This window comes from Sardina pilchardus, chromosome 1 (assembly GCF_963854185.1).
Source record: "Sardina pilchardus chromosome 1, fSarPil1.1, whole genome shotgun sequence".
Taxonomy (NCBI): Eukaryota; Metazoa; Chordata; class Actinopteri; order Clupeiformes; family Clupeidae; genus Sardina; species Sardina pilchardus.
In genome coordinates this window covers 11,545,629-11,566,940 of record NC_084994.1, presented here as the reverse complement: position 1 = coordinate 11,566,940, position 21,312 = coordinate 11,545,629, and the positions used below count along the sequence as shown (strand labels likewise).

At 45.9% G+C, this 21,312-nt stretch overlaps 3 protein-coding genes across 4 annotated transcripts; all 3 read left to right on the top strand.

The window, feature by feature from the left end:
* The first annotated feature begins 1,049 nt into the window (after positions 1-1,049).
* LOC134101056 (zona pellucida sperm-binding protein 3-like) lies at positions 1,050-7,649 on the top strand. Its single transcript, XM_062554656.1, has 11 exons — positions 1,050-1,554; positions 1,678-1,793; positions 2,155-2,258; positions 3,756-3,930; positions 4,258-4,375; positions 4,727-4,809; positions 5,287-5,474; positions 5,955-6,068; positions 6,812-6,898; positions 6,990-7,061; positions 7,344-7,649. Exons 1-11 carry the CDS (start codon positions 1,138-1,140, stop codon positions 7,589-7,591), a joined length of 1,722 nt encoding a protein of 573 aa, XP_062410640.1. The 5' UTR covers positions 1,050-1,137; the 3' UTR covers positions 7,592-7,649.
* Positions 7,650-7,881: 232 nt separating this feature from the next.
* Positions 7,882-15,283, top strand: LOC134101979 (tetraspanin-16-like). Of its 2 annotated transcripts, none has more exons than XM_062555950.1 (8): positions 7,882-7,902; positions 8,868-8,964; positions 11,018-11,215; positions 12,329-12,403; positions 12,548-12,655; positions 13,326-13,481; positions 14,879-14,962; positions 15,153-15,283. In XM_062555950.1, coding segments are annotated over exons 1-8 (780 nt in total). In that variant the 5' UTR covers positions 7,882-7,900; the 3' UTR covers positions 15,213-15,283. The 2 variants fall into 2 exon arrangements, with proteins under 2 accessions (XP_062411934.1, XP_062412017.1); XM_062556033.1 differs by lacking the exon at positions 7,882-7,902 and adding an exon at positions 8,027-8,130.
* A 2,000-nt stretch (positions 15,284-17,283) lies between these two features.
* Positions 17,284-18,627, top strand: dand5 (DAN domain family, member 5). Its single transcript, XM_062531415.1, has 2 exons — positions 17,284-17,760; positions 17,970-18,627. The coding sequence occupies exons 1-2, from the start codon at positions 17,284-17,286 to the stop codon at positions 18,255-18,257; spliced, it is 765 nt and encodes a 254-aa protein (XP_062387399.1). The 3' UTR covers positions 18,258-18,627.
* Positions 18,628-21,312: the final 2,685 nt, after the last annotated feature.

Below are 21,312 nucleotides of genomic sequence, written 5' to 3'. Positions count from 1 at the left end.
AAAAGCCTGACGGCGTTGCGTCACTGGGAGGGCGTGCCAGGCTAGGGTGGTGGCCACCTTCATCTCATCAAAAGAACTGTCAGAACCAGATCTCCTTAGATGGGCAAAGATTGTGGCTTTTTTGTAGGCGAACTTCAGAAGTCAATAGGCATGTTCAAGTTCAACCCCAACTGACCTCTTGCAGCGAGATCTGTCGGTGACAGCAGGGGCGGGGATACAAACGCTGCTATGAAGTTGGACACTCTCTACTTCCCGTAGTCTAGACGTGACCGAAGAGGCATCTAAACACCAGAACATACGTCAGGGATGTAAAAGCCAATTAGGGCAAAGTCCTGACGTCATGAAGGCAGGGTCTAGGCCGGTCTAGGCTCCGCAGTACCTTTGGATCCTATTTGTAGGCGAACTTCAGAGGTCTATAGCATGCACTTTTCCAGTGTTTGATAAGTGGTATACATTTAAGCCTACAGTATAAGTATACTTTTTCATTCCCGTGAGGGAAATTCAGTTTCTGCATTCATCCCAATTTGTGAATTAGTGAACACACACATGCAGGAATACACAGTGGGTGAAGCACACACTAGTCCAAAGGAGTGAGGGGTAAGGTGCCTTGCTCAGGGCCACTTCAGCCATGGACTGGTCGGGGATCGAACTGGCAACCCTCTGATTAGAAGCTCGAAGCCCTAGCCGTAGGCCACGGCTGCCCCCTAGGGTTGACAAGTAGCACGCTTTCAAAAATATCTGCTCAATTTAAAGTAGCCAGGAACAATCGCCTACTTTTCCCCTGTGATATGCTTTGCAAATTACATTTACGTTTGTGTAGCCTAATCAGACCTGAATCAGACACATCGTTAAGGCCTACATGTCCCAAAATGCACTTTACAGTCATCTGGTGGTTGCTGCAAAACTGCTGACGTCACTACACCCTAGACCCAGACGGTGATCATCATTGGTAGGCTAATTAGGTCTTCGGCAGATTGTGACTTGGAGCATCTGGCAGAGCTGTTAAGCCTAATTAGGTTCACTATAAAAGCATGTTGCCTTTAGCCAACAGAATCATCAGCGACTCTGCGGAATCTGTGAAGGAGTCCACTAGGGAGAATACCAGTGCCCGTTTCTTTCAGTTGGACGTCGTGAATCATGCGGAAGCTAGTAAGTTTGTTGTGTGGCGCCCTCACCATTGCTTGTTTGCTGCCGGTTTTCGTATCCGCTCTGCCGCGCAGTGTTAGACCGATGCTAGGATGGCAGCAGCCGTCTTCCTTGCCTCAGAAGGGCGTCGCGTCCTCGCCATGGAACCCAGCACCTGCCCCTAGCCGGCCACAGGTAGCCAAGGGCGAAAGCGAACGACGACCGGATATCACCTCGATAAAGGTTATCTGCCACCCAGACTACATGGAGATCCAGATGGACGCTGATCTACTGGGCATCGGTGTCCCAGCTGATGTGGAGGACATCCGGCTGGGCAAGAGTGACCAGGAGGCGTGCAGGGCCATTCCTTCGGAGTCGGGGAAGTTCGTCATCGCTGCCGCGCTGACTGACTGTGGTACGGAGCATGTGGTAAGTGTTTTTAACTTGTTGTACTTAGCCCTACAGCGTGTGGATGTAGTGCATTTTGTTAAGGTCGTATAACCCCAGTGTCTCTTCAGTTTGCCTTTCTACTTGTTGCGTTTGCCCCCCCAGATCACTGCTGAACAGTTGCTCTACAAAAACACCCTGGACTACTCGCCTCCCCTCCTCCTCGGCGGCGTGATCCGAACTCAACCGGCATCCTTTCCCATTGAGTGCTACTACAAAAGGTAGGTCTGTCCCCGGGCTCCAATCCACTGCTTATTGCCTTCGCCAAGGATGTTGTGTTTTCGTCTGGGTTTGTCAGTTTGTTAGCAAGAGAACTCAGTTATGGAAGGATTTTGATTACATTTTCAGGGAAGGTGAAGTTCTGAAATGACCTAAGGAAGAACCCATTCATTAGGGGAGTGATATACGTATCACAAACATAACCGCCTGGAGTGATCCAGGAGGTTATGTTTTCGCATGTTGGAAGTCTGCCCTCTCGGAGTAGTTTAATAGTTTTTTTGTGTTTTTGCTCATTGACCTTCTGCCTCCCCACCCCATCCATCATCTCATTCTCACTTCTCCATCTTGTTTTTATCAAAACAGGAAGTTTAACCTGAGCAGCATCCCTGTGATGCCCACCTGGGTGCCCTTCCTGTCCACGCGCGCTGACGAGGGCCAGCTGGCCTTCTCCCTCCACCTCATGACCGGTTTGTTGCTTTGTTGTACAGTGTTGCCTTGTGTAGTATAGTATAGCCCAGTATAGCTTTGCTGTACAGTATTGCCTTGTGTAGTATAGTATAGCCCAGTATAGCTTTGTTGTACAGTGTTGCCTTGTATAGTATAGTATAGTATTGCCTTGTATAGTATAGTATAGCCCAGTATAGCTTTGTTGTACAGTATTGCCCAGTATAGCTTTGTTGTACAGTGTTGCCTTGTATAGTATAGTATAGTATAGCCCAGTATAGCTTTGTTGTACAGTATTGCCCAGTATAGCTTTGTTGTACAGTATTGCCTTGTGTAGTATAGTATAGCCCAGTATAGCTTTGTTGTACAGTGTTGCCTTGTGTAGTATAGTATAGTATAGTATAGTATAGTATTGCCTTGTATAGTATAGTATAGTATAGCCCAGTATAGCTTTGTTGTACAGTATTGCCTTGTATAGTATAGTATAGTATAGTATAGTATAGTATAGTATTGCCTTGTATAGTATAGTATAGCCCAGTATAGCTTTGTTGTACAGTATTGCCCAGTATAGCTTTGTTGTACAGTGTTGCCTTGTATAGCTTTGTTGTACAGTATTGCCTTGTATAGTATAGTATAGCCCAGTATAGCTTTGTTGTACAGTATTGCCCAGTATAGCTTTGTTGTACAGTGTTGCCTTGTGTAGTATAGTATAGTATAGTATAGTATAGTATTGCCTTGTATAGTATAGTATAGCCCAGTATAGCTTTGTTGTACAGTATTGCCCAGTATAGCTTTGTTGTACAGTGTTGCCTTGTATAGTATAGTATAGTATAGCCCAGTATAGCTTTGTTGTACAGTGTTGCCTTGTATAGTAGAGTATAGTATAGCCCAGTATAGCTTTGTTGTACAGTATTGCCCAGTATAGCTTTGTTGTATAGTATAGCCCAGTATAGCTTAGTTGTACAGTGTTGCCTTGTGTAGTATAGCCCAGTATAGCTTTGTTGTACAGTGTTGCCTTGTGTAGTATAGCCCAGTATAGCTTTGTTGTACAGTATTGCCTTGTGTAGTATAGCCCAGTATAGCTTTGTTGTACAGTATTGCCTTGTATAGTATAGCCCAGTATAGCTTTGTTGTACAGTATTGCCTTGTATAGTATAGCCCAGTATAGCTTTGTTGTACAGTATTGCCTTGTATAGTATAGCTTTGTTGTAGAGTATAGCTTTGTTGCACTATATTTTATTTGATCTTAAACCTCAGCCTATACTGATACTGCACTACTCATCACCCTCCATTTTAATTGCTTCCTGCGTCCCTGTTGGGGTGTCCACTGCCCCCCCCCCCCCCCCCATGCTACTATGACCCAAGCTCATTAGTAATGCGGGGGGATGTTTATGATCATGACCACTGGGTCTTTAATATACTCACATTTACATTTGTTTACACATCTGTTATAAACATGTCTTCCAATATCTTTGAGTATGCTGTGACGTGTGCTGGTGTGTGTGCTGTGCTTTCTGCAGATGACTGGGCGTTCCGAAGGGCCTCTGCCACATACTACCTGAGTGATGTCATCAACATCGAGGCCTCGGTCGAGCAGTTCAACCATAACCCCATGCGGGTGTTTGTTGACCACTGTGTTGCCACGGTGACCCCTGCGGCTGATTCTGTGCCCCGATATGACTTCGTTGAGCAGGGGTAAGCTATGACCACACCTGTGTTTCAGCTGGGGCACACAGGGTTACACCTGATGGGTCACTGTTTTGGTGTTCCTTCATATTCCAGGCTTGTAGGTTCAGAGATTAAATTCCCATGGCAATTTGGGTACCATCTCTTCTGTGAAACCAAGTCAAGGCTAAATTCATCCAGGATGACCAAAAACAATACCAGCTTAATCCCCTTATCTAGTTTTTGTGTAATTACCCCTCTAGAGGCAGGATGTTTGTATTTACTCTTCAATGCTAACTGTGTTTCTGTTTTGGTAACTTTTTTTTTTATTTTTTTTTTTATTCCCCCCCCCCCCAGGTGCATGATGGACAGCTTCCTGACGGGGTCCAGCTCCCAGTTCCTTCCACGTCTTCAGAACGACAAGCTCCGGTTCCAACTCGATGCCTTCCGGTTCCACCAGGAGGAACGCAGTGAGGTAAGTGTGTGTGGTTGGGTTCTAGACTACAGCTGGTTCCAGTGGCAAAACGTAATGTTTAGTAAACAGAAGTGTCGTGTCTTCTCACACTCAAGCATGGCAGACTCCTGTGTTATACTAGGGGGTGCCTCAACACCCCCCCCCCCCCCCGATGCTCGGTCCTCCAGGCTCGTTCCCACTGATCTATAACTTAACACTGGATAGACTATCCCATTGTTGCCGCCCCATCATTCTTTATCTGGATCAGTCAGGACTAGGACGGAGGAAGGGAGGATGGATGAAAGATGAATGAGAGGCGCTCTAGGCGTGTTGTAAAATGTCTTGGCTTTCTCCCCCCCCCCCCCACTCCAGCTGTACATCTCGTGTTTGCTGAGGGCAGAGACTGGAGCGGAGATGGACGGTGTGTGCCGCGCTTGCTCCTTCGTGGACAACAGGTTGGTGACCAGCTGAAATCTGTGACCAACAGAGGTTGCCTTAGAACCACTTAAACCAAGATTCTTTTTATTTTTTTTATTTGTGAGGACAAAGCCGTAGTGCTCTTTGTCTAAATGCCGAAATCTGTGACTAACAGATAGGTTGCCTTAGAACCACTTCAGAAAAAAAAAGAATCTTGGGTTTATTTGTGAGAACAAAGCCGTAGTGCTCCGTCTAAATGCCTCTGTAATACATGCTACAAGACCTTGAGGTGTGACTCATGTGTATTGGGCCCAATGGACTAATGTCACTGGAGTTGTCTATATTAGTGGTGACTTTATTAGTTTTTGTTTACTTTTCTTCCACTCCAGTAGACATGACTACTTTAATACACGGCGCTCTCTGATGTCCAATTGTGTGTTTAGTCCGCTAGACATGCGAGAGGCCTGACTGCATTGCATTGCTTAATGCCTGTGCTTCCCCCATGTGGCCTCTAGGTGGCAGTCTGCTGACAGTGAGGACTGGCTCTGTGACGGCTGTGTGGCAATGCCTGGCTCTGCATCCAATCAGAAGACCTCCGCGCCAGCACCCCAGAGTTCTGCTGGTAGCCGTGGCAGCAGCAGCAGCAGCAGCGCCATGGTCCATCTCAGGCCCAGGTCTGCGTCCAATCAGGACTCCACCAGAGGTACCACAGCTTTGTGACGCCAGATCAGTCTGGGCAGACTGAGATGGTTGTGGGTTTTTAAAAAAAATGTTCTTAGCTGATACCAGGATCAGTCTGGGCAGACCGTGAGGTACCGGTACTTGTGTTTATTTATTTTTTTAAATGTTCTTAGCTGATGCTTTTGTCCAAGGCAACGTTGACCTCAAAGGCTGCACTTCACATGTCAGATTAACCATTTAGACAGTGTCAAGACTTCCTTATCAGTGTCATAGTTGTTTCCACAAGGTGTCTTGTTTTAAACATGCCTAATGTTATCTTCAGTGGAAGTAGGTTAGGGGGAACAAAACTTTTTTTTTTGGTTTTTCTTGTTGAAGGAGTCTATAGCAGGCGTATGGGCTGAATGATGTAGACCACCAATTGAGAGTGAATTATCTTGCGCTCATGCAGTTTCCCTATAATGTTTTGGAAATGTTTGTGACCAGTTCTCTGTGTTTACTTTAGGTTGGGAGAAAGAGGAGCGTGTGGGTCCAATCTCTGTGATGAAAAAGACCAAACGACCACTGGCACAACCAGAAGCACCTGAAGCAATGCAGGGCCTCCCACAGCCCATGCCAGGTGAGCAGGCAGACAAAGCGGTTTCTTAAGCCCAATTCACGCCAAAGATTCCCGACGAGACTTGAGTTGCAGCGGTGTGACTTAGAAGTTGCATGTAGTTGCAAGCAGTCGCAAGCCGCCGCAGAGCATTAAACGCGCTGAGTCGCAGTCGAAAGGTTTTAGAACGTTGCGGCTCGTCTCGTCGGGATGATTTGGTCTGAACCCTACTTTATCTTTATCAAAACCGTTTGTGTGGGGGACAAATGGGTAGTCATTCTGGTAGTATGGTAGTGTCAAAGCAACATGAGGTTTTTTTTTTTTTGTGGTACCTAGTTTTCAAAATCATTTCAGTGGTTCATCAACTCATGACAAGGTGAACAGCACTTCTGCATTCACTTTGTGTCCCTCTTATCGGCTATAATTGCCCAGTGTAAGTTTAGCAGATGAGGTAGCGGAGCTATAGTTTGACGGAATGAAGCATAAGAAGCTGTACATTTGACTTGCTTTGATGTCTCAATAAATCACATTTTCATGATCATGCAACATGCTCTACCTTGTCTATGGACTTCATTAAACAAATGGGTGCGCATGCGACAAAGTGCTTTAAGTGGTGTGCTGGCCTGCTATTGACCTTTGTAGTGTTTGCTTTTCAAACTTCTGAATTGTAGTGCAGCAGAGGCCATGGATTGCCACCGATGTGTTCCAAGTGTGGCAGTGCTTTAGTGACGTGCTGGCTTGGTTGATGTTTGTCGTTTATCTTTCAGAAATGAAAATGGCCGCCTCTGCCAAACCGGGACCAAGAGGTTATTCTCCCAGCAGTGATGGTCTCCCCAGAGAGCTTGACAAGCCAGGTATTGTGTGTGTGTAGTTTATCATTATTATAATAGTGGGTAACAGGTCTGTTAAGTCAACAGCATCTCTCTGGTTCTCATTTACAACCAGTTACCCAAAGCCCAGATGACGGAAATGTCAACCAGTTCTTTGACCTGTGGAAAAAGCATGCGTCCTCTAAAGGTATTTGCATATAAACATGCTATGAACGCTCACAGATTTTACTTGACTGTAGAGGTTTTAATCGGTGTGTAATTCAGTGTAGCCTACTTGTTAAGTCAGCTTCCCAAGTGCCCTCATTGTTTTAAATGTATGTGGTGGTGGTGTCCTGTGATTGGAGGGATCACTATTACATGTGAAGGCTTACAACTTGTGGGTTAAATGTTTGAGGCTTAAATCTTGCTGGTTTGACTTTTTTTTTTTTTTTTTAATTGCCCCACCACCTTTCCCCTTTCTCTTGAACAGACTGGGCTGAATTGATGGGGATTTTGCAGAAGGCATCTTCGCCTGCCGTGACCACCGCAGAGCCCTCCACAGCGGCCCCAGTGACCGGTGAGGAGCCAGTGGCCTTGGAGGAGGAACCATCTGCTGCTCCCACTCCTCTGCCACTCAGCCGAGGGTTCAAAATGGCTGACCTGAAGCTTGACGAAGCTCCACTCAAAGAGGATGTGGCGACGTCGGGCAATAAAGACAAAGATTCCGTCAGGAGATGACACTAGTTTTCCAATCTTGCAAGCTTCCATGGTTTGAGAAATAAATGTTCCAAACTGAGCTTTTGAGTGGTGTCTTTTGTGCTTTGGTCATTCCAAGAGTTTAGGTTTTATGTTAGAGTTGCCAAGGTTATTCAAGGCAATTTTCTGATTTACTCATGGTGATTGGTTTAGGTCAGATTGCGTACAAGAATCTCTTTACATGGGTATGTTCAATTCCTGTGAAGGATGGAGCCTGTCAGATTTCATTATAGCTTACTTGCGACTCTTAAGTAAAAGCATGTAGAGGTTTCAAGCTAACTTTTTCTCCCAATGTAAGTTTTGCAATATCATAAGGTGTGCACACAAGTTTAAAAAAAAAACATTAGAACTCGGCCATGTTAGCCATCAAAGATTCTAGAACAGAGCTCTGTTCTAGAATTCTTTGCTAGTCATTCTACCCGAGGCACCGGTAATGCCATGACAACACTGCTGCCTGTGTGTCCTCAACGGTTAACGTTCTAGGCTAGTTGTCGACAAGGCATTTCTGCTTACACTCAAAGGTTTGGCTTTTACAATCATGGCATACTGAATTTTTTAACTTAATATTAGCGATAAATGGCGATAAACGTCTTGTGGGCTCGACTGTAAAGTAGCCAGAATTTGAGCGAACACTTCGTATCAAATGACTGTCCCGTTAGAAGCTATCGATAGTGCTAGCTTGCTTATTTTCAAAACACGCAGTTTAGCTAGCTAGCACTAGTTCCCTAACCAACTTTAGCTGCTACTTGGCATGGGTGAACTTTTAATGTCCTGTGCTGTTGGCATACTGAACTGTAAGACTTGGAAGTTATTGACGGCATCATTTTGTAATAAAGGCTATGTTGACCAGTTGTGACACAACTGCATAAGTTAGCATCTAACCTAAAGTTGCTGACAAAATGTATCTTAGCGGTAACGTCTCATCTGTTCATACAAGTTAATATAGCAGCTATATGTTAATGTTAAAACGTTCTCTTTGTTATAGGTGCATTAGCTGCTATCTGGTGTAATTTCGTTTGACCGAAATTAAGCCACTAACATTAACGTCGAAAGAAGTTGAGAATCTTGATGTCAGCATCATTTGCTGCATGGTCTCGCTGAACCAAACGCTAGATCGTGTAATATTGGTGCAATATATTAACGTGGTAGACGTCGGACGGTTGATTCAATTGTTTGCACATTTATTCAACTGCATGTGCTAGCTTGTTTTGTAACCTGAACTGTCTTGTTGCTTTTTCTCTTCAAAATCTTTGTCTAGGTTCAGAAGTTGGCCACAGAAAAGCAAGATGTCTCGACTTCAGAATCTGTACAGTGTTATGAAATATCTGATGATGGTTCTAAGCTGCATCATACTGGTAATTAGGCCACATGAAAGAGCTAATTGTGTTTAGGCTATAATCTTATCTTATTTAAGATGAGGCTTTAAAAACGTAATAATTAGTAATTAGACAAGCTTTTGGGGGGGTTATGTTGGTCTCTTTCTACTTTTGAAAGGCATCATTTTCTTCAATGTTAAGATGCCTTGTGTCTCAACAATGCAGAAGAGGAGTGTAGTCCTCCAGTGAAAAGTCAGAATACACACACACACACACACACACACACACACACACACACACACACACACGCACACACGCACAGACTAACCTTTTTCACCAGCACACTGACATATAATTCTTCATAAGCCTTTTTCCCCCTCTCACTCAGTCCCATCCCTCCTAATCCTCCTCTTCCTTTTCTAAGCGAACCGTGACGACAAGGCACACGTCAGCAGGTGCATCCGGGTCATACGCGGCAAAATAAGCAAAGAAAACGCGTGTGCTTGCTGTGACATCCGCTTTTGTATGACCGTCTTGTGGCAATTCAACACCCCATGTCGATGACTCATCAGGGGTTAACGCGGGCCGTTCACCTGTAAGCACTGATGGTGCGTAATGTGTAACACGTAATAACTCAGACTCAGACGCAGTGGGCTCATTCACAGATGTAATTGGTGCGGGAACCAGCACCATTCTGGCCGGCCGGAAAACACCCAGAGTGTTTGCTTTTCCTCTCTCGCCCTCCTCTTCCTCCTCCCTCCCATACAGATCAGTGTCTATCTCTCTCTGTTTGCTCTTCGTCTCTCACCCACACTCCTCTTCTTCCTCCTCCCTCCCATACAGATCAGTGTCTATCTCTCTCTGTGTTTGCTCTTCCTCTCTCGCCCTCCTCTTCCTCCTCCCTCCCATACAGATCAGTGTCTATCTCTCTCTTGTGTTTGCTCTTCCTCTCACCCTCCTCTTCCTCCTCCCTCCTATACAGATCAGTGTCTATCTCTCTCTGTGTTTGCTCTTCCTCTCTCGCCCACACTCCTTTTCTCTTCCTCCTCCCTCCCATACAGATCAGTGTCTATCTCTCTCTGTGTTTGCTCTTCCTCTCACCCTCCTCTTCCTCCTTCCTCCCATACAGATCAGTGTCTATCTCTCTCTGTGTTTGCTCTTCCTCTCTCGCCCTCCTCTTCCTCCTCTCCTCCCTCCCATACAGATCAGTGTCTATCTCTCTCTGTGTTTGCTCTTCGTCTCACCCTCCTCTTCCTCCTCTCCTCCCTCCCATACAGATCAGTGTCTATCTCTCTCTGTGTTTGCTCTTCCTCTCTCACCCTCCTCTTCCTCCTCTTCCTCCTTCCTCCCATACAGATCAGTGTCTATCTCTCTCTGTGTTTGCTCTTCCTCTCTCACCCTCCTCTTCCTCCTCTCCTCCCTCCCATACAGATCAGTGTCTATCTCTCTCTGTGTTTGCTCTTCGTCTCTCACCCACACTCCTCTTCTTCCTCCTCCCTCCCATACAGATCAGTGTCTATCTCTCTCTGTGTTTGCTCTTCGTCTCTCACCCACACTCCTCTTCTTCCTCCTCCCTCCCATACAGATCCGTGTCTATCTCTCTCTGTGTTTGCTCTTCGTCTCTCACCCACACTCTTCTTCCTCCTCCTCCCTCCCATACAGATCCGTGTCTATCTCTCTCTGTGTTTGCTCTTCGTCTCTCACCCTCCTCTTCCTCCTCCCTCCCTCCCATACAGATCCGTGTCTATCTCTCTCTGTGTTTGCTCTTCCTCCTCCCTCCCATACAGATCAGTGTCTATCTATCTCTGTGTTTGCTCTTCCTCTCTCACCCTCCTCTTCCTCCTCCCTCCCATACAGATCCGTGTCTATCTCTCTCTGTGTTTGCTCTTCGTCTCTCGCCCCCTCCTCTTCCTCCTTCCTCCCATACAGATCCGTGTCTATCTCTCTCTGTGTTTGCTCTTCGTCTCTCGCCCCCTCCTCTTCCTCCTTCCTCCCATACAGATCCGTGTCTATCTCTCTCTGTGTTTGCTCTTCCTCTCTCACCCACACTCCTCTTCCTCCTCCTCCTCCCTTCCTCCTCCCTCCCGTCCAGATCAGTGGCTTCGTGTTGCTGGGCGTGGGCATCTGGATCAACATCGGCACCAACAACTTTGTGAAGAGCATCACGGACATCTCCTCTCAGCTGGGCGTCATCAGCACCATCTGCACGGCGGCGGGCGCCGGCCTCGCACTGCTCGGCCTCGTCGGTTGCTATGGCGCCTGGGCCGAGAAGCGCACGCTCATCCTGTTGGTGAGGGGACGCGCGCACACAAACACACAGAGTCAAGCTTCCAAACACACACACACACACACACACATAGAGTCAAGCTTACAAACACAGACACACACACACACACACACACACACACACACACAGTAAAGCTTAGAAACACAGTCACACACTCAAGCTCACACACACACACACACACTCAAGCTTGTGCATGTGCATACACACAAGCACACAGTCAGGCATACAAACACACAGTCAAGCTTACAGACACACACTCAAGCTCTCACGCACGCACACACACACACACACACATAGAGTCAGACTTACAAACACAGACTCAAGCTCACATACACACACACAGACTCAGGCTTACAAACACACACTCAAGCTCACACTCACACATACAAACAGACACACGCACACAGAGTCAATCTTTCACACACACACCCACACTCAAGCTCACACACACTCACCCACACACACAGGAATGAACCTGTAGCAGAGCTGACCTGAGAGCTGTTATTTAAGAGAGTTGGTACACCGTGGTAAGAGAACGCAGCCAAACAGTGGCACGTAGATGTGGTTCAGTGCTCTCCTGAGAAGAACACTGGTGTGTGTGTGTGTGTGTGTGTGTGTGTGTGTGTGTGTGTATATGTGTGTGTATGTGTGTGTGTGTGTGTGTGTGTGTGTGTGTGTGTGTGTGTGTGGGGGTGTGTGGGTGTGTGTGGGGGTGTGTGTGTGTGTGTGTGTGTGTGTGTGTTTTGTGTGTGTGCATGTCTTGTGTACGTATGTGTCACTGCTGTCCTGAGAAAAACACTACAGTTTCAGTTGTAATACCCATTTATGGCTTCCTCTCACAGCCTCACCTAACTGCCATGCACCCCAACTATGTGCCATTGTTGACTTCTGTCATTAAAACAATCTCTCTCTCTCTCTCTCTCTCTCGCTCTCTTGCTGTCTCTCCTTTTGCTCTCTATCTCTCTCTTGCTCTCTATCTCTCTCTTGCTCTCTCTCTCTGTCTTGCTGTGTCTCTCGCTCTCTTGCTGTCTCTCCTTTTGCTCTCTCTCTCTCTTGCTCTCTATCTCTCTCTTGCTCGCTCTCTCTCTCTCTCTCTCTCTCTCTCACCATCTTTAGTACTTTGTGGTTGTGAGTTTGCTGTTCCTTGCTGAGATTGCCATGGCCCTTATGGTTATGCTCTACAAAGATAAGGTGAGTGAAACCAACCTTACCACAGGCCACTAACTCATACTGTACTTAGGGTCACTTAGTTTGCTGCTTCTTGGTCTTAAGGTGTGTGTGTGTGTGTGTGTGTGTGTGTGTGTGTGTGTGTGTGTGTGTGTGTGTGTGTCTCAGGTGGAGGACGTCATCCGCACGGCCGGTAAGGAGACCCTGCTGGAGTCCTACAAGGGCCCCACTGCCAAGGACGGCATCTCTGTGGGCTGGAACGCCATCATGACGAATGTGAGAAAGCCACACGCTAACCACTGCATTACCCACTAACCACCACTACAGTATCCACTAACCACCACTACAGTACCCACTAACTGCGTTACCCACTAACCACCACTGCAGTACACACTAACTGCATTACCTACTAATCACCACTATAGTACACACTAACCACCACTGCAGTACACACTAACCACCACTGTAGTACCCACACCACCACTACAGTATCCACTAACCACCAATGCAGTACACACTAACCACCACTGTAGTATCCACTAACCACCACTGTAGTATCCACTAACCACCACTACAGTATTCACTAACCACCACTACAGTATCCACTAACCACCACTACAGTACCCACTAACTGCAGTATCCACTAACCACCACTACAGTACCCACTAACTGCAGTATCCACTAACCACCACTACAGTACCCACTAACTGCAGTATCCACTAACCACCACTACAGTACCCACTAACTGCATTACCTACTAACCACCACTGCAGTATCCACTAACCACCACTGTAGTACCCACTAACCACCACTGCAGTACCCACTAACCACCAATGCAGTACCCACTTACCACCACTGTAGTACCCACTAACTGCAGTATACACTAACCACCACAAATATTGTTGTTGATATTGTCTTGTTTATGTTGTTTTGTTTATGTGTGTAGTTTAAGTGCTGCGGAGTGGAGAACTCCACCCTGGACTTTGTGGGCTCCACCTTCACTAACGACACGGGGCTCCTGTATCCAAAGACCTGCTGCGTTAACATGGAGGACCCCAACTGCAACGGCATGGACACCAGCCCCAGCCTGCTGCACCCGACCGTACGAGCACACACACGCACACCAACCACACACACGAGCACACACGCACGCACACCAACCACACACGCACACCAACCACACACACGCACGCACACCAACCACACACACGCACACACACAAACCACACACACACACCAACCACAAACACACACACGCGCGCACACCAACCACACACACGCACACACACAAACCACACACACGCATACGCACACACACGCACACACCAACCACACACACACGCACACCAACCGCACACACACGCACGCACGCACACCAACCACACACACACACACACACACACGCACGCACACCAACCACACACACGTACGTACGCACACCAACCACACGCACACACCAACCACACACGCATGCACACCAACCACACACACACACGCACGCACACCAATCACACACACACGCACGCACACCAACCACACACACACACACCAACCACACACACACATCGTCTGTGACTGCCTCAACACCATCCCGGGCCTGCTGCACCCCGATGTACAAGCACCCCCTCACCATATACACACACACACACACCGACCATACCCCCACACGCACTCACTCAATGACCCCTTTGCAACATGCATTTATCACTAGCCCTATTTACATGGACACTAATCTGATTAGAAACCGAATAATGGCTCACCTGGATAAACATGTTTTATGTAAGCACATCAACCGGTCAGATTTAGCCCTATCCGACTAAACTTCCAATTGGATAGAGATGGTTGTTTCGTTCAGATAATGATAATAATGATTCCTTTTGCGCAGGTGTTCCGTATGTGGTAATAATACACAATGACGTTAAAAAAAACAACAACAAAAAAAAAGGTTTCCATGGCGGCAATACAAATGAGAGCTTCCAAATTATGAATTGCTTGTTCCATGTAAACGCAGATTAAAGAGGAACTATGCTGGAGTGGTGATTTCATCTCTGGTTTCGTTTTTCGTTTTCGCTCGTTTTATGCTTGCATATTTCTCTGCAGAGTTTCCCCGACAGCTTTAGCGTGTATATTTATACATATATAGGCTATATATAAATATATGCAAGCGTGGTTCTTCTTGTTCCTTACGCGTCTCAGAATTCCAGATGTAAACAAGGAGCGATCGTCTCCTGCATAAACTGGAAGGTTGCAATAGCGGATAGGGACACTGGGGGCGGGGGGAAATATTATTGTTTTCGATGAAACTGGTCAGTCAAGCAAAACAACGATTTCTGAGCGATTTTATGACTATGAAAGTTGCATAGGGTCTCTCTTTAATCAGATTCTGTCTTGTAAATGCCATCTCTCTCTCTCTCTCTCTTTCTCTCTCTTCTCTCTCCCTCTCTCCTTGTCTCTCTCCCCCTCTCTCTCCCTCCCTCTCTCTCTCTCTCTCTTTCTCAGAGCTGTGATGTGAAGATTATCGGCTTTATTAGAAGCCAGAGTCTAATCCTGGGCAGTACAGCTGCTGTAATTTGTGTGCTGGAGGTATGTATTTCACACATGCAATCACACACACACACACACACACACACAATCACAAACACATTCAAATGTAATCAAATTCTCTCACTGGCGGTGTAGACCTCCCTGTGTAATTCACATTGTGTGTGTCCGTGTGTGTGTCCGTGTGTGTGTGTCCGTGTGTGTGTCCGTGTGTGTGTGTGTCCGCCCGCAGCTTGGCTCTATGATGATGTCGGCGGTGCTTTATGTCAGACTTGGCCATGGAGTCTACTAAATATGAATGACGACCTGCAGATCCTTCTCATATACAGTATGGCTACGTGAATAAATCCAACAGTTCTGTGAGCCCTGGGTCGCCTCTCATTTGATGAGCCTGTTTTGTCATATCACAAACTTGTCTCTACACGTTTTACGGTTTTTACATTACATTACATTTAGCAGACGATTTTCATCCAAATTGACTTACATGTCAACTAGATTCTATATTACAAACTACAAAGGATTGCATTGTCATTACAGTACGTTGTCCCCGGAGCAACTTGGGGTTAAGTGCCCACAGCTCCTTCGCCACTACACTACCACCACCCCGTTTTACAGTACTTTCATTGCTATGGAAACAGCCTTGGCTGCACGCTGAGCCTCTCGATTGTAATTGAGCGTGAGTCTGGAAATGGTTAATCGATTGAGCGTGGGTCTGGATGGAAATGGTTTATCGATTGAGCGTGGGTCTGGATGGAAATGGTTAATCGATTGAGCGTGGGTCTGGAAATGGTTAATCGATTAAGCGTGGGTCTGGAAATGGTTAATCGATTGAGCGTGGGTCTGGAAATGGTTTATCAACTTGCGATTTCCAGCAGGGACATAACGAAGATAAGAAAAGATGATCCTTCAATTGTCCACCAAAGGCGGAATTTGCATTGTTACAGCATCCAAGACAGTGGAAAAAGGGGGGGGGGACTTGTGGGACCCCCCGCCCCCCCATGCTCCCCCATGCTCCCCTGCACTATGCCTGTTAGTGCACAACCACTGTGTACAGCCATTTATCACAACTAGTGACGCTAAACATAAATTGGTGCATTAAACTCTTACCAAATGTAACAATCTCGTAAATGAAGGGTTTAAATGTGGTTGTTTAAGAAATACAGGTCCATGCCGGAGTAGCGTTTGTGTGTGCGCGCCCGTGGTTTAGGAACATTGGAAATGGGACATGCAGAGACACACACACACACACACACACACACACACACACACACACACAGTAACACCTTCTGTTGGTAAATGTGCACAAACATACAGCACCCTTCCCTTCAAATTATTGGCACACTGATAAAGCTGTCTAGAAAGACAAAAAAAGCAGTGAAAACTATGAAGATAAAATCCAACCGTAAAGGGAAGCCTATTTATTTACAGAAACATATCAACTAATTCCAAAGTAAAACCTGAGGATAGACTCAAGCCAATTTACTGTGTAGATAGCTAAGCAAAGTGGAAAAGCCTGAACTTCTGATTATTCATTCAAATCTAATTATTTCCCCTATAAAGGTCAGACATTTCCCTCGCAGGTAACGTGGGAATCTGTGTAGTAATTAACCCATTAGGAAGAGTCCTACAGGTAACAGTCATGACGGTCTAAACTATTGCTGAGTCAGTCCTGAAACTTGATGATTTTACTACCGGTGATGATTGTCCTCATTACAGATAGCGTGGGACCAAAGCGATTCGTGATCATGTTAAGATCCAGCTGTCATCTGAACGATGTAACCGTGTAGCTTAGGCCTATAGGTACACTGCAAAACGAGTGATGTTTATTGTCATATCATTTCAATAAACAGGCACATTATATCCAGTCTCACGTTAATGGGTATAGAGCTAGGCTAAGTAGGATAGGCTGTTGTTCCCACATTGAACCGTTTGGTCTTCAGCGGTTTCCCACGAAACTAATGGGCCCCAAACTGGTTTATGCGTTGCGTGCCTCGGATGTCACCTGCACTCGAAAACACACCTGCCATAAATATCAAAAGCGCAGACGTTTCAAGTCACTATTGCCCCCTTCCAGTGTGTCGGGCAGGTGCGACAAATCCCGCGGTCTGAGCGGGTGGGAATTGTGACACCATCGCAAGCAGTCCGCGAGCATCTTTATAAATACGGTGATGTGGCTCTGATTCTCCACAGACAGCAAGGTTACCTGTTGGAACCTTGAACCGCACAGCAGAGGAGGGCGTTCTTGGGGTGTAACTTGAGAGTTTTCTGTAGACTTCGAAACAAACAGTAGGCCTAAGTGATTCCAGCACATTCCGTTAGGTAGCATAAGCCTCTATCGTTATCGTCAACTTCCAGTGGTCATCATGAGCGTTAAAATCAGCACCGTTTTGGTTTTGCTGTGTGCTTCGGCGCACGCTTTCCCTCGTAGCGCAATTGAAAGCGTGAAAAATGGGGCGACCGAGTTTGAAGCATCTGGCGTTGGATCAGACGAACCTGTTCGGGGATCGGTTAGAGTCGTCAAAGTCAGTCCGCATTTCCTGAGGCACACGGGGATGTTCAGGAACGGCGCGTCACCCAGGGGCGCGCCATCTCTCCGTGGCACGTTTCCAGATTTCTTGTCGCTCGGTCGTGCCGGCCCTTCCACCAAACTGTCGGTTCCTCCGCTGGTTCACCTCCGCGAGAGCCATCACGGGACCGACGCGAGCACGAAGAGAAGGCAGGGCATGAGCATGTGGCAGCGCGTGATGGACAAGTCAGAGCGCCAGAAGGAGGCGGTGGTCCTGCCCATAAATCCGAAAGATGCGTCCAAACAGAGCTGCGCAGCGGTCCCCTTCACTCAGGTGCGTAACCGTCTCTGCGGTGCATCGTGTGTGTGTGTGTGTGTGTGTGTGTGTGTGTGTGTTTGTGTGTGTGTGAGATAGAGAGACAGTCTTGGTTAGTCATTTGAGCATGTGTGTGAGTGTGTTTGAGAGAGACAGATGGGGGAGAGTCCAACCTTGGATAGTCATTTTTTTAAAACTTATTTTCTATTGTTTGGTCAAATTTGCAGCGAGTCACCGCAGCGGGGTGCGACACAGTGACGGTGCATAACCGCCTGTGTTTCGGTCAGTGCAACTCAATGTTCGTGCCTCCGGCCGAAGACGCCTCTCTTCCCATCACTGGTCACCGCGGCGCCCCGTGCTCGCGTTGCGCGCCATCCAAAGCGCACTCGGTGACGATCCCTCTACGCTGCGGGCACGAGGTGCGTCTCAAGCGCGTGATGGTGGTGGAGGAGTGCAAGTGCGAGACAGGTCGCGAGGAGCTGAGGGCCGAATCCGTTGCTAGGACACATTTATAAGTGTGGCTATGGCGCGAAGACGTGTTGCAGTCGGAATGTTTCATTTAGAAATTGTGATGGCAAACCTACCAGGATTCATGAATCATAATGTTTCCTGTAGGCCTAAGTGTTATCATGCTACTTGTGTCTGTTTGTGTCTTTTCGTGTGGTCTAACGAAGGGAGATTATCCTTATCCATGTGTGTTCATTATCCATATGTTTCATATGTTTTACTCCTGACAAGGTCGAGCTTGTCGGCCAGAGCACTTTCTTATGTATTACTGACGTTGCCAAACTATTTATTTTGGCTTAGTTTTTGTTATGTAGGCCTATGGTCAACCAAATGTTCCTATTTGATGGTGGCAATGTTTTGTTTGTTTTGCGTGTGTTATGACTAATGGAGCTGGGCCTATTTTAAAGCTGGACTCCCAATGAATATCCTAGGCCTACTGTGTAGGTTAATTCATGGAGAAGTCAGTGAAGACAGCAAATCATGTCTGCATATTTGTTGATACAGGTGTTTATGTTCTAGGTCTTGTTGATTTGCACTCATTTGTGTGTCTAACAATAAATCTTTTTTGTTTCATTTTTTGAAATGTTTTCTCACCATATCATTGTGTGTGTGTGTGTGTGTGTGTGTGTGTGTAAAATAGGAAAGATTATGTCCTTAAAGTTTCTCGAGGAACAAGGAAGTATTTGAAAAAGGTTCAAACGATGTGGCGTTTACACCCATTGCTGCAATAAAAGAACACTGCACAACAGGTTCAGCTTGCCTTAAGCATTCGTGTGAAAGACGATCCAGTTAGTGTCGGATTGTCATTAATACTGTTATGCCAGATCTCATCAAGGTTATAGCAGCTTGATAACATTTGACAGGTTGTTATGGCATTTATCACAACGGTCATCTTGGCCTTGTAGTGGACAACTAATTGAAGAGTTATTTTCCAAAACGCTATATCCACCATTTTAGTGAATTTTCATTTTAAAAAAATGAATACATTTTGTTTTTCAAGTAATTTCAGAGGAACATAATTGGGTTATGTTTAGTTGATTTATCTTCACTCAATCAAAAACAAAAACAACTGCATTTTTATTGATATTACCTGAAATACACAATTAAATAAAAAATATATATATGTTTTCAAAAATGAATTCTTAGCATTTTGGAAAAGAGCTCTTCAATTTCAGTCTATGGACAGGAATGATTAATGGCCATACATGTTGTGATTGTCATGCCACATGTCTTACTGTCAACTAAAGAGTGGCTCCTCCTCCTTGATAGGGTGACCACCTGTCCCGCTTTACGTTGTACTGTACAGCAATTTTACCCTTTGTCCCGCCTCACGCAAATTGAGCATCTGTCCCGCTTTTTCGTTCGACCCTGGCCAATTGAAAATAAATACATATACGCCCATAGGCGTAGTGTTAACTTATGTCCAATAGTTCAAAGGAGAGCAATAAAATCGGTAGTCGATAGGCTGAGTCGTATGTCAATCAAACTGTTACCTGGTGCACGAACGCCTCCGCAACGTTGTCAAAGATCTCAAATTGGAGAGCGCGCTCTTCGGTCAGGTTAAGCAGCCATGGCCAGTGTGGCCACGAGAAAGAGAAGATGCACTTTTAGCGAATGGACCGCAACATATACTCTTGGCAAGGACCCGTAAACGGCGAAGCAGAGAGGGCATTTTGCATTCACGTTTTTCTCTGGGGCATGGTGGAGAATACGATGTGAAGCGACATGGTGCAAGTGAGTCCTACAAAACTAGAAAAACACTCCGAGAGCGCAGACCTAGGCCAAGCGAAAACACAACCGCCTCCTGGATAACTCCCATTTAATCGTTTGTTCCGAGGGTCATTTCAGACCTTTCCTGAAAATTCCATCCATAACTTTTTGAGTTATCTTGCGAACCAACAGACAGACAAATAAACAGACAAAAGCCCCAATGAAAATAAGCTCCTTGGCGGATAATAAAAAGCACATCAAAGAAACATGCAAATCAGAAAAGATTCTGGTTTACCTATTTGCACTGAAAAAGTTCTACTTTCTATGCACTGTATGGACTAGGCCTTATATTTTGTTGAACTTAGGCTGGATGGGTCTAATATTTTTTTATGTGTTGTATTTTAAGGTGAATTTGATTCACTGAGTGCATTCTTTCAGCTGCATAATGCCTGATCCCTTGCAGCTGACAATTTTGATCCAAATAAAGATGTTGCGAAATTAATGTTTTGTCTTTTAGCCTGTAGTGTCTTAATCTTATGTCGGTAGATTAAAAAAAATGTTGCTTAGTAAATTAGATCTGGCAATATATCTTAAGTTTAAAGTTATTACGTCTGTCCCACATTGTCCCTCTTTACCATGCTACTTGTCCCACATTTTGTCTGACTGGAGGTGGTCACCCTACTCCTTGACCTTGTACAGTTCAAGAACCACAGTTCACTTGCTAAGCCCCGCCTACTTGGAGTGTTTTCAAAAAGTACAAACCTGTTTCACTGCAGTTGCACGCTCTGGTGGTATAATCATGTTCAAGATGCAAAAGGTCCTTTTCAACCTTACGCAGCGGTCCTAAGGTAAGCCTACACCTATGTTTCATTATTGAACTTATTGAACGTTATTGAAAGTTTAAACAAACCTTATCAAATCTACACAAATGAATTTACTGTAATGTAACATGTCAATGTTGGATGGTTTACTTCTGCTTCTAGACAGTGAACAAAGGATGGACTTTGACTCACTGTAACCTGCCCCCTGAGTAGAATTACATTGTGAGCATATTGTCTATGGAGACACATTTATTATTGTAAAAGTAAATATCAAATATGCTAAGTGTGTTGTTGACCGAGGACGTCGTGATGAACAAACTCTATAGGATTAGTGGTTTAGAGAAATACTATTAATTTGGCATAAACAAGAATCCTGCATAAACAAGCCTCTGCAGATATATTATGGGATGTCTGTGACTCTGAACTCATTCTGACTGGCGCTGCTGAGCGTTCTGGGGGTTGGAAGTTCCAGATCAGGTAGATTGTGCAGCACTCCACTCAAACCTGTCAGCCTGGTTCCTATAGGCTGCTA

Coding starts and splice junctions, on each gene's coding strand:
- LOC134101979 (XM_062555950.1), top strand. Junction 11,216..12,328: donor AGCGCACGCTCATCCTGTTG/GTGAGGGGACGC, acceptor CACCATCTTTAG/TACTTTGTGGTTGTGAGTTT. Junction 13,482..14,878: donor CCAGCCTGCTGCACCCGACC/GTACGAGCACAC, acceptor TCTCTTTCTCAG/AGCTGTGATGTGAAGATTAT.
- dand5 (XM_062531415.1), top strand. CDS start 17,284: ATGAGCGTTAAAATCAGCACCGTTTTGGTTTTGCTGTGTGCTTCGGCG. Junction 17,761..17,969: donor CAGCGGTCCCCTTCACTCAG/GTGCGTAACCGT, acceptor TCAAATTTGCAG/CGAGTCACCGCAGCGGGGTG.
- LOC134101056 (XM_062554656.1), top strand. CDS start 1,138: ATGCGGAAGCTAGTAAGTTTGTTGTGTGGCGCCCTCACCATTGCTTGT. Junction 5,475..5,954: donor CAATCAGGACTCCACCAGAG/GTACCACAGCTT, acceptor TGTTTACTTTAG/GTTGGGAGAAAGAGGAGCGT. Junction 7,062..7,343: donor AAAGCATGCGTCCTCTAAAG/GTATTTGCATAT, acceptor TCTCTTGAACAG/ACTGGGCTGAATTGATGGGG.